At 46.4% G+C, this 13,005-nt stretch overlaps 1 protein-coding gene across 3 annotated transcripts in view; it reads right to left on the bottom strand.

The window, feature by feature from the left end:
- The window catches only part of MRPL1 (mitochondrial ribosomal protein L1), a 549,098-nt gene that overhangs the window by 199,925 nt on the left and 336,168 nt on the right, over positions 1-13,005 (bottom strand). For all 3 annotated transcript variants that reach the window (XM_078676360.1, XM_078676359.1, XM_078676361.1), the window contains exon 5: positions 2,364-2,435. In XM_078676360.1, the coding sequence (XP_078532486.1) occupies positions 2,364-2,435 (72 nt within the window). The remainder of the gene's footprint in view (positions 1-2,363; positions 2,436-13,005) is intronic.

Below are 13,005 nucleotides of genomic sequence, written 5' to 3'. Positions count from 1 at the left end.
ACTTGGAATTTTGGCCATGATACTTCCTTGTATATTTCTCCTCCTGCTTCGTTACTGGTTTAGTAAGATTATCCTGCATAGGAGGTTCAGAGGACTTTTTTTTTTTGACCCACTGCACCCCACCCGTGCCCACAGCCCCCCCACCACCATCCCACCCCGCCATCCCTTAACCCACCCAAGGGAACCCTTCCGCTCTTTTTAGGCATAACAATGCTAATGGGCGAATCATTGGGGGAATTTCAACTAGTTTAACAACATGCAAGAGAGCAAACTATCCGTAATCCAGGATTAGTCACTTAGCAGTTTATCCCTTTTTGATCCTGTCAATTAGCGACTCCACATCTTCTACTGTTTGAAAGGTATAAATGTTATTGTTCCACATTATGCGGAACATTGCAGGGAATTCTAACTGAACCTTTGCTCCCAGCTTCCGTAGCTCCTCCATCTTATTTCCTAACTCCCACTGCCTCTGCTCTGTAGCTTCACATAGATCTGAACTGACTAGCAGTGAATACACATCTACTAAGTATGGACCATTTTTTAAGGCCCGGCTTAGTATCTTTTCTTTAGTAGTGTATGAGAGAAAGTTCACAAAGATCTTCCTAGGTTTAGCCCTCTGGGGATTGCGACGAAAAGGCTCTCTGTGCGCGCTTTAAATTTCGTGTTCAAAATTATTCTCTTCCTTGCCCTTCATAATCGTATTCTGTAACAACGAGATAATGAAGGCCTTCATATCTGACCCTTCCTCGGCTTCCGGGATGTTCAAAAACCTCAAATTATTCCTTCGGGAATGGTTCGCCACTCTCTCAATATCTTCCCTTACGGTTTGGTTTTGCCTTTCTAGCTTAGAGATCTCAGAGGCATTCTTCTCCACATCCTGCTTTACTATGACCACCTCTTCCTCTAGCTTCTTTGTACGAAGAGTTACGTCATCCAACTTTTGTGTTAGCTCCACGCATGATGCTTGTATGCCTAACTAATTAGCTTTCGAGACCGCGAAGCGATTCTTTATGTCATTTTTCAATCCCAATAAGATACTTGCCAACAAAGCTTCCGAGGCTTCAGGGCTCCCCTGACTCACTTCAAGCACTCCCGCATCCTAACTGCTCTGTCTGCTTCCACTTTGAGCTTGAGCAGGAGCTCCTAGATCGTAGAGTGGTGCAAGGACAGTAAACCTATTCCTGACAGGAATTGTTATAGCGTCTCCTTGAACTGGCGTAGAATCACTGCTTAACTCATTCATTTTTGACAGAGTTAAGCCGGCCCTATTTACAACCTTTTCCATATTTTTCGTGTTAGTTGCAGTCTCCTCTGAATTCTCACTATTCCTAGATGGGTCTGATGTATCTACTTCCATATTGAGGCCTGCGCCACCTGCGCTGCCTGTACCATCTTTCTGCATACTTGGGAGGACTCGAAAAAATAATTTTAATGAGGGAGTTATTTTTACTTTGGTATGAGCAGTTACAATGTTTCCTGTATTTTCTCCTCGATTATTTTTCTTGATAATGATTTTCTACTCCCCTACTCTGGAGAATCCCTCCTTCTTGCCGCCCCCGCTTTGCAACAAAAACTTTTACTTCTTGCATCAATTCTGGCAGTGAATCCGCAAAATGGGAAGAGAGTTCGCCTTACCTCCGGGGTTCCTGGTCCTCAAAGTGTACCTGGAGGGTGCCTAACATTCCTTGATCGTACCTGTCTTCATATGCGAGGGCTGCCCCACTCTCTCAAACAGCACTCCCCTCTTCCACTCTTCTACTGTGTTCCTCCAGTCTCCGGCCGTTTTCCTCACTATCTCAGAGTACTGCTGGGAAGCTCAACTTGTTCTGTCTCGTCCTCATGCTGGCCTCCCACGAACGCTGCAGCCCCACTGCTGCGTCTCTCCAACGCGTCCCCAGGAAACCAGGAACCAACCTCCAGCAGGCCGACCCCGGCCCGCATGTCTTCGACATTCCACAATTACAGTAGGTTTTAGCTACCGATTCCCGCTGTCTGCGTCTCAATTAGAGTTTTCCCCCCGGTAACGCTTTCCCCTCAATGGCGCCCGCGGCCGTGAGCGTCTAGCTCACAGCCGCCATGTTCTGAACATTTTCTCATTGTAGTATTAGTACATTTGATATCTGCCCTAACATGTGCTCACTTGGCTTTCTAGGCAAGCTGTTACATTGGTTTGGACCACCGCATTTTGAGAGTTAATCTCTTAAACTCCTACACTCAATCACATCTTAGCCACAAAAAATGTAAATCAAACATAAGCTATAAAAATCATCAAAAAGACCTATGGATATGTCTCAGGCATCACAATACAGAAAGGAAACAAACTTAGCTTTGAATTAAAAACATATAAGAAAAAAATGAATCACCTGTTGGACCAGTTCAACCCCTCCTGCATAATGTGCTCCATTTTCTCGGGCGAATTCAGCTTCACTGGCACTCTGTTAGGAGAAGGAGGAAAATGTATCAATAGTTGAATGTGTAAAAATGAAAAGGAAGGAAATTGCTACTGACCCAGTATGCATCTATTCTTGCCATGTAGAGCTGTAGATTCATATGAGTTAGCATAGATCGCCATCTGTTGGGCTCGGATGTTTTGCACTTTGTTTTTCTTCGAAGAAGTCTTCCTAGTCACAAGGTAGGTGACACCTCCTTACCATGATAGTGCACATGGGCATCGACTCCATCCCCAGATTGTTTTCTGCCATAAAGGGTGAGGATGGAGTTAGTAAGAATAGAAAAATATGTCCATATGTGTTGTATCTAAGTAAGATAATACTGTAGCAGATAAAAGGTACCCGGGGAGGCGGGTGGGTGCATATGAATATACAGCTCTACATGCCAAGAACAGATGCATACTGGGTAAGTAGCATTTTCCATTAGAGGCATATGAGCTGTAGATCATATGCGTTAGCATTGACTATACAGCAGTTATCTTCCCAGCGGTGGCTGACCTGTATCCGTTGCAGTAGTTTGAAAAAGTGTTCTTAAGACAGCCTGGCCCGCACTAGCTTTTAGTTTTGCATGCACATCTACACAGTAGTGTTTTGTGAATGTGTGAGGTGTTGACCAAGTTGCAGCTTTGCAGATGTCATCTAAGGGTATATTCCCTAAGAATGCCATAGAAGCCCCTACCTTGCGTGTGGAATGCGCTCTAAGGGGAATAGTTAATGTGCGTTTAGCTTTGATGTAGCATAGTTGGACACATTCAACTATCCATCGTGCAATACCAGTTTTTGAAATGGGATTGCCCTTATGTGGTGGTGAAAAAGCAACAAAGAGTTGTTTGGTTTTCGTAAAAGATTTTGTTCGTTCAATGTAATAAAGTATTGCTCTTTTAGCATCTAGTGTATGAAGAGCACGTTCTGCCACTGAGTCTGGTTGAGGAAAAAACCCTGGTATTTCAACAGACTGATTGAGGTGAAAGGCAGAAACAACTTTAGGTAAAAAAAATTAATTAGTCCTTAGAACCACATTGTTGTGATGAATTTGCAAAAGTGGTTCTTGTATGGTTAGTGCCTGGAGCTCACTAACTCTTCTAAGAGATGTGATGGCTATAAGGAAGGCTACCTTCAAAGCAACTGTAGTTTACATTTGTGTATAGGTTCAAATGGTAGACCCATGAGTCTTGTAAGGACGATATTAAGGTTCCAAACTGGACATGGTGGAACTCTAGGAGGAATGATTCACTTGAGTCCTCCCATGAATGCTTTGATAGCGGGCACTCAAAAAACAAAGACAAGTGTGTCTGTTTTGTAGATAAGCAGCTATTGCAGGGAGATGCAAGCGAATAGATGTATATGCTAAGTTACAGTGTTGTAGGTGTAAGAGATAGCAAATTATGTTTTGAATAGAAGCATCTAGTGGATTGATTTGATTGTTGGTACAGTAAATGACGTATCGTTTCCACTTTGCTGCATAGCATGCTCTTGTGGTAGGACGTCTAGCCTCTTTAATGACGTTCATACAGTCTAGCGGGAGTTTAAGGTAGCCAAACTCTCTGATCTGAGGTGCCAGATCGCAAGGTTGAGTTGATTGGGATCTGTATGTCTTATCTCTCCATGCTTCTGAGTGAGAAGCTTGGGTGAGAGGTGTAGTTTTAGATGAGGAACTACAGATAGTTCCAACAAGGTTGTGAACCACAGTTGTCAAACCCATCTGGGAGCAACTCAGATAATTTTGAGTGAAAGGTGTGGGAGCTTCCCAACCACTAATGGAATGAGTGGGAGAGGCAGATAAGCGTAAGCAAATGTTCCGGGCCAGTTCATCCATAGCGCATTGCCGTGGGTTCCGAGGACATCGCACAATGTTTGGGAGGAATGTTTGGTGAAGTTGAGGTAAGTTCCAGACAATAAACATATTGGATAATTTGTCTTAACCGGTTGTCTGTTGTAATGGAATTCCAGACAGGTAGGAACTGTGAGACGTCCGCCGACAAGAGTGGAATGATCGGGGGTAGTGGAGGGAAGTCACTGTTTCGTGGTGGGGAAGTGTGGGTGGAGTTAACACTGCCTTTTCCTCTATTGTTATTCCCTCTGTATCCTCCCAGAAAATATCCTCTTGATGAGGAGGATTGATTGGGACTTTTATAAGACGAGGAGGTGTTGTTTTGATGCCCTTGTCTTTGAGCCACCCCTATAAAAGGAGCGACGAAAGGAGCCTTTATTAGAAGGTAGTTGTAATGCCCCCATGGATTTAGCAGTCTCAGTGTCTTTTTTTCCAATGATTAATCGACTTTGAGACCAAAAAGATGTTCTTGATCAAATGGCTGATTAAGTAGTGCTGATTGTACTTTTTGTTTGAATCCTGAGATTCAAAGCCAAGCGTGTCGGCGTAGCAAAACGCTGGTGTTAATGGCACGCGAGGCTGTATCACCTGCATCAAGGGCACATTTGATTGAAGTGTTTGTAATAAGCTTACCCTCTTGAATGAGGTCGTGAGCTTTAGCCTTGTATTGGTCTGGTAAGTGTTGCATCAGTTTTTCTAGCTTGTCATAGTGAGCTCTATCACAACGCGCCAGGAGAGCTTGTGCATTGGCAATACGCCAATGATTGGCAGCTTGAGATGCGATTCTTTTGCCTGATGCATCCATATGTTTTGACTCCTTGTCAGGAGGAGGGGCGTCACCTGTTGTCTGAGAATTTGCCCTTTTCTGTGCATTTGAAACAACAAGTGAATCTAAAGGTACCTTACCCTTGATGTAAAGCCGCTCCTACAGACCCAATTTACATTTTTTGTCTACCTTTGGTGTAAGTATTCTAGCACGAACAGGGTCTTTGAATACCTCACTGGCATGTTTAATCATACCTTTGAGCATGGGCTAAGTATTTGTGTTTTATTGGGAGGGAGCGAAAGTTTCCACAAAAAAATCCTCGTCCAACGGATCATTATGTAATTCCACCCCATAGTACCGAGCAGCACTATTAATGAGCTGTGCAAAACCAATATTGTCATCAGGTGGGGATGGTCTGGAGGGATATAGATTTGGGTCTTTAGTATGATCCGGGTCCTTATCATAATCATCCCAGGGGTCTTAGTCCTGTGGAATGTTGTCCTCATTATCATCCCCATCCCAGTCTCAGTCATCCTGTGGCACAGGTAAAAAACGTGGTGGTGGTGAGTTTGCTGGTGAAATTAATAGATTTGGGTTAAAAGGTGGAGGAAAGGGAGGTATTTAAGGGGGAGATGGGTTAGTACCCATGTCTTTTTTTCTTAAGAGTTATGCGGAGTTGTTCGAAGTTTTCCAGTTTCTGGGTCAATATGCAACTGCTTTTGTTTCAGATCCAAAGATTCTTGTGGAGGAAGTTCTCTGGATGGAGTCTGTTCATGTTCGGAAGGTTTAAGAGGGCTTCCGTGCTTTTTAGGTTCGGTGCTCTTCGGTGCGGGATGTTTTGGCTCCGAAGGAAGGCTAGACTTTTCCCTATTTCAGATCCAAAGGCTTTTCTTTAGCTGGTTTCGGGTCCAAAGATTTTTTCTTTAACTTTTTGGTTTAGCCAGTGTCGGTTCTGAAGCTTTTGGTTTTGGTGGTATCAGCTCCGAAGCCTTGGGTTTATGGGAATCTTTCGATGCCGAAGATGTCTTCGGTGCAGACAGCGGAGCGTCAGGCTTAGCCTTGTGTTTCGTTGCCGAAGATGTGGGTTCAGCACCTGCATGGGGTCGGCTCGATCCCGAGCTGGAAGACTTGTCTTTATGTTTTATAGCCGGGCTTGAAAGCGGGGGTGTCAGAAATGGTATGACAGTGTCGACCGGAGCCCGAAGGCGAAGGTGTAACCGGAGTCTTTATTGTTTTTGTGGGCAGTTGGGGCTCGTTACTCACAGTTCATTGAGCCGGAGTGACACTGGAGTACTCTTCCATGTCGGAGTGGTCGGCTTCAGACACGGAAATGTGTTCTTCTTGGTGCAGGATTGGAATTCCGACTCGTCTCCGAAAATATCTGGCACCGGACTAGTGCTGCGTCTCATCTTGTGATAGCGAACCCAAAAGTCACAAATTGTTTTCTTCGATCGGAATGATCGACAGGCCTCGCAGTTGGTTTCTTCGTGGGTAGAGGCAGAGGTTGCAGACCTCGTGCAGGTCCGTGTGTGGGAACTTAGCACCACACCCGGGGCATTTCTTCAATGGAGTCTGTTCCATGGACTGCTGCCATGGTCGGCGTGGGTAGGCCTCACGGCCCACGTCGAAGCGTCGATCGAAGTAGTTGGATTTTACGATGCGCGTCGAAAGGGAAACCGCGATCAAAAACAATACCGCCGTGTAGTAAGCACTGCGTGTCTAAAAGGTTCGAAGACGATTTCGGAGCGGTGCAATACACATCCGAACGTAATGGCGGGAAAAAACAATCTGGTGATGGAGTCTATGCCCATGGGCACTATCTTCTTAAGGAGGAGTTACCTACCTTGTGACTAGAAAGACTTCTTCGAAGAAAAACAAAATGCAAACATCCGAGCCCAACACCAGATGGCGATCTATGCTAACGCATATGATCTACAGCTCATATGCCTCAAACAAAAATTTTGCAAATGAAAAGCCCTCCTGTGGAGCAACATCTTGGACTGAAATGAATACCACTATGTGGATATTCAGCCCTCTTCCTGTTTACCTATGAGAATCTTTTGTACTGCACAGCTGGGCTCATGCCTTAGTATACATCAGAGGCATGCACACAGCACATATCAGAGCACTTATTCACTGACAGGTGTTGCAGCCAAAGTAGGAGGAAGGAAGAAGAAATGGAAACCAGGTAGTTTTACAGATCAGCCCTCAAGACTGCTGGCTAGAGAAACTTATGAATGAGCCTAGGCCACATGCAATAGCCAGATAAAACAAAGGACTTCAGATACTGAATTTCTAATACTTCATCAAAGCGCCATCATCACAAAATGAATGTATTATAATTAAAAGACCTGCAGACCTTTCAACATTTATTTTATTTATTTATAAAGTTTTAAATAGCGCGAACAAGATCCTGAAGGATATCTGAGAGCTTTACAAAAGGATGGAAGGGTAATAAATGCAATATCAACATCAAGTAGGAACAACAAACAAGAATAATCACATGATTACAAGACAAAGGGGTCAAAGGCGAGTAATACAATCAACATGTACATAGCGGGCTACGAGGGGTGTACTCGATAAGGCAAAGAAGAACAGCATCAACTGAGGGTCTAATGGTTGTAGGATCAATGACTTAGAGCAGATGATCCTAACCCAATTAAGGTAAGAACTTGTTTATTAGGAATCTTTTGGATTCCAGTTTGAAAGCAATCATGGAGGAGATTCTGCGAACTTCTGGTGGAAGAGAGTTCCATATCTTCGGGGCAGTGCCGGAGAAGGCTCATTGGCAGGTTCTCTTTTTGCTAAAGATGCGTGGTTTCGAGAGGAAAGAGTTAGCGCTTCTTGAGGCTCCACCACCACAGGATAATTCAAGCTTTTGCGCTAGGTACCTGGGAGTTTTGGAATGGAGGGCTTTGTGCGCCAGAGCGGCAATCTTTAACTGAATTCAAGCATGATAGAGCAACAATTCAAGCGATTTTAGGGCTGGAGATATGTGCGCATTTCGTTTGGTACCTGTGACCAGTCTAGCCGCAGCATTCAGTGTTGCTCTTAGTGGAGCCAGGGTGTATTTGGGGAGACCACAAAGCGTAGCGCTGCCATAGTCTAGCCTCGGCAGAACAAGCGTTTGGACCATTAGCTTGAAATCAGTTAGTCGAAGGAATGGTTTGATATTTCTGAGTGTCCTCATCAAGTGATTAGCTCCCTTGCACACATTGGTGATATGATTCTTCATGTTCAAGTGCTTGTCCAGGGTGATTCAGAGAGATTTGGCTGAGTCTATAATGAGGGGGGAGCAGTTGAAAGCAGAGGAGATTCAACCAAAGATCAACGGTGTGGTTCGGAGGAGAGATGAGAAGGAATTCTATTTTGGTGGTGTTGAGAAGGAGATGGTTCTCAGTTAACCAGTTTTGAGTAGACGTTAGGGTAGTGTTGGGTGAGATTATGTTGTCCGGGGAGGAGATTGTCAAATAAAGTTGCATATCGTCCTCATACGTATGGAAGAGAATGTTCGTGGAATTTAGTAAATTAGCTAAGGTTCCAAGAATAGGTTGAAGAGTATAGGAGATAGGGCGGACCCTTGGCGAATCCCCATGAGTACTGGAGAGGGCTGGGAGAGAGAGTGGTTTGCATTGACTCTTTGTGATCTGTGGTTGAGGAAGGAGGACAACCATTATAACCTGACCAGGGAAACCCATCCTGTTCTTCAGAATGGATAGGAGGTTGTCGTGATTGACAGTGTCAAAGGCAGAGGAAAGGTCAAGCAGGATTAGGAGGCAGAATTCATTTTGGTCAAGCATTTTTAAAATGTCATCCAAGACGTGAGTGACAGCCGATTCAGTGCTGTGCCCCCTCCGAAAGCCAGATTGATGGTGGTCTAGAAGTTGGAAATTTTCAATGTGAGCACAAAGTTTGGATTGGATGCATTTTTCTAGGACTTTGGCTACGGTGGGGATGTTGGAGGTAGGGCGGAAGTTATTGAGGTCAGCTCTATCTGCGTTATTTTCTTTTTAGTATAGGTGACACCTGAGCTGCTTTTAGGCAGTCTGGCATTGTGCCTTGTGACAGTGAAGCGTTTACAATCTTTTTCCAGGTGGGGATTAGGACATTCTTGATTTCTTTGAAGATGGCCGTGGGCAACGGGTCACTGAAGTGGTTAGATGGGTTGATACTCTGAAGAATCTTGTTGATTTATTTTTCACTGAAGGGGGTAAAGGTGACCCATGGAGCACTGTTCTTGGTGTTCATGCTGAAAGGGTTGCACTTTTCTAAGAGGTCAAGAGGTGGCGCAGACCCAGCGGATGGCAGTAGAGCCTTCTTAGAGGTGCGTTCAATGGTGATGAGTCTTGTTTCGTAATTTAAACTGTCACAGACCTGCTCACCCCACCTATCCCCCGTTGCCAATATCCTTTATGGGGTGCACCCCATAAGGGAGGAGGGGAGCAATAAAATCTAAGGATAGCCCCCCCCAAAATTTCCCAGACGCCATGTCATTCTGTGACCCCATCACCTTTAATAGTACACCCCCAAACCCCTTTTAATACTGCCCCCAAAATGTGATTGCCCCCGAAAGCAGTCTAAGGGGGGTGCAGTAAAAAAAATTGAGGTTCCCCACCGTAACTCCTGTTCTCTGTATTCACCCCATCTGTGTGCTGAGCAACCACTACATGAGAGCCCACCGTTGCCCCCACTCTGCTCACTCCTCTTTTACCCTGACTTGCTGAGTGCCCTAGCCCCTCCTCCATCTATGACCCCTTCTTAGTCACTTGGGCCCCAATCACCAACCCTTGCTCTCCTGTACACTCTGACTCCACCCATCCAATCTGCCTAGGCTCCTCCTACACCCTCTCTTCACTCTATATATGCTACCCCTTTTCACCCGTCACTGTTCCCTTGCTCTCATCACACCCATTTTAATTACCAACCACTCTGCAATGCACCATTCACCAGGGGTGATATATATATATATATTTCTCTCCTCTCTCTCCCTCTCACCCCCATGCCCCCCCCCCACTAACCGGACCAATCTCCTCATCTGTGAGCCCTATCTGTGAAGCACCAAACTTTAACTTGCTAACAAATGCATCCTAATAGGAAGACAGTAATACCGTGGCAAACAAAGTAATGTGGCCCAATCCACTCCTCGAGTCCGACTTCTGTCCCTAACCAAGGAAGAACTCGGTCTATACAGACAACAACCAGCAGAGGCTACTGACAGCTGTCAGTGTCAAGAGCCAGGCCCCAAGCCATCCAGGGATTTCTTTTTTTTTTTAACATAAAAGTTTATTCAAAAGAAGACAGAGTCATTAAATGAGTCACATGTAGAATGGTACAATAGAATAAAGGTACAAAATGAATATACTGGTACATCAGCGCGCAATTCGAGATAAGGGTCCAGGTCTGTCCATGGATAATTCCACCGTCGTAGAGTCACATAATTTGCCACGGTATTTGTTCCAATGTCCCCACTTCTTATCCCACTTTGCAGGGCAACCTCTGAGTTTGTACACTGTTTTTTCGGCGAGCATACAGCGGTCCATCTCTGCCATCCAACCCACCACCAGTGGCTTTTCAACAGAGCCCCATTTCATAGCTATTTTGCGTTTAGTAAGCAGGAAACCCAGCGCCGCCCATTGTAATTCAAGTTCGTTCAAGTCCGTGGCTCCCCATATATTAAGGACACATTCCCTCGGAGACAGCGGGACTGGCTTCCCCAGGGAGCGTCTTATCTTTCGAACAGTCCCCCCCCCCCAGAGTTGTTGTAATACCGGACAGTCCCACAGGACATGATAGAAGGTACCAGACAGGCCGCAGCCTCTCAAACACAGGTCGTCAGGACGACTGCCGATTCTAGCCAATAATGCAGCAGACATGTAGCACCTTCAATTGAATCAATCGGAACCTATGATTGATTGCAGACTCTCTAGGGGACATTAGGGCCGCCCGCCAGTCCTGGTCTTCCAGGGGACCTAAATCTGCCTGCCATTTGTCTCGCAGGGACTGAAAAGTATCAGGGAGATTGTTACACAGTTTACGGTAGGTGTAGGAGATGGCCTTGGAGGGGAGAGGTTCCGAAAGCAGTCTGTCCTCTAAGGGGGCTGTCTCAGGTATGGAGGAGAGGTCGGGGATAGCAGTGAGGACAGCATGTCTGATTTGGATGTAACGGAACAATTCTGTTCGTGCGAGGGAGTACTTAGTTCTGAGTTCCTCAAATGTCAGTAGCTTGCCTTTGTGTATTAGGTCTCCCACCGTTGAGATTCCTATTGTGTCCCACCTATCGAATCCCAAGTGCAAGCAAAGGGAGCCGAGCTGTTGCGACGACCACAAAGGCGTCGCTTTGGTCATTTTGTCTGACCAGCCCAGACATCTGTTGGCCCTATGCCAGATTGCGACTGTTTGCGCCATGGGTCCCACGTATCTGTTTCTGACTGGTTTGCTGTAGAGGGCTCCTAGGTAACCCTCCCGCCCCGTCTGACATCTGTCTAGGTGGAAGGGCGGATTCAGGGGTGACCCATGGATCCAGTGGTTGGTGGCTACCAGCTGTGATGACCAATAATAAAGACGCACGTTAGGCAAGGCAATGCCCCCATCATACCAACTCTGGGTGAGCTTTTGGAGGGCGATGCGGGCCGCCCCGCCATTCCACAGCAAAAGTCCTAAGTCACTCTCCACAGCGTTAAAGTAGGAGTCAGGAATCGGTAAAGGACAGTTCTGCAGGGCATACAAGAAGCGCGGGAGCACCAACATTTTAAATAAGGCCGCGCTGCCAGGGAGGGAGAGTGGTAGGGAGCGCCAGTCGGCTACGTCACCGTGCAGTCGACGCAGGGGGCCCAGTAAGTTCTGGTCATGGAATAGTGTGGAGACTGGGGTAACAAAGATACCGAGGTATTTAAAGCCATCCTGAGCTATCGTTATGGTGAAGCCTCAGGGTAGTCGGGGTGGGGGGCCATGTAGCATATAGAGTGTCGATTTAGACCAGTTGATCGAATAGCCCGAATATTTCCCGAAGTTGGTGAGGACATGGAATAGGCTGTTAATCGAGGATCGAGGGGAGGTGACATATACCAGTATGTCATCGGCATAGAGGGAGATTTTGTCAGTTGTCTCGGCATTCCACTGGAGGCCTCTGATGGAAACGTCTGTACGGATCCAGTGGGCCAGGGGTTCCAGGGTGGGCAGAGAGTAGCGGCGACAGGGGGCAGCCTTGTCGGGTCCCCCTGTGGAGTCTAAACCGGCAAGACGTGTGATTGTTTACCCGCACTTAGCCCAAAAGGTCTGTATATAGGAGCCGTACCCATTGGATGAATTTGGGTCCAAAGCCAAATCTGAGCAGGACCTCAAAAAGGTAGGACCACTCAATCGAGTCGAACGCCATCGTGGCGTCAAGGGACAGAATGGTGGCGTCTTGTTGTAGAATAGGCTGTCTACTTAGAACGTTATTAACTCTCCTCAGGTTTAGGGCTGTATTTCGTCCCGGAAGGAAGCCCGACTGGTCATCATGAATGAGGGAGGGAAGCACAACAAGGAGTCGGTTGGCTAGAAGCTTGGCGAGGATCTTGGCCTCCACGCTAATCAAAGAGATCGGTTTATAGGAACTGCAGTCGGTAGGTGGTTTATTCAGTTTGAGGATAACCGCTATGGAGGCCAATCGTTGATCAAGTGGCAGGATACCGTTTTCCAAGCTGTCCTCAACATATTCTTAAGATGTGGGACGATGCTGGGGGACATGCCCTTCAGGAATTCAATGGGGACTCCATTGGGGCCATTCGCTTTGCCAGAATTGACAGCAAAGAGCGCCGTCATGAGCTCATCTGCCGTGATGTCGGCGTCCAGCGTCTCCTTGTCAGCCTCCGAGAGGGTAGGTAGACGCATCTCCACGAGGAGTTGCCTGGACTCCTCCGAGGTGTAGCGCGCCCCAGCTCTATAAATGTGCACCAGGTGGTCGGCGAAAGCGTCCG

Source organism: Lissotriton helveticus, chromosome 2_1 (assembly GCF_964261635.1).
Source record: "Lissotriton helveticus chromosome 2_1, aLisHel1.1, whole genome shotgun sequence".
In the NCBI taxonomy this organism is placed as follows: Eukaryota; Metazoa; Chordata; class Amphibia; order Caudata; family Salamandridae; genus Lissotriton; species Lissotriton helveticus.
The sequence above is the reverse complement of the archived record's forward strand: the minus strand, read 5'-3'. Positions and strand labels throughout refer to the sequence as shown.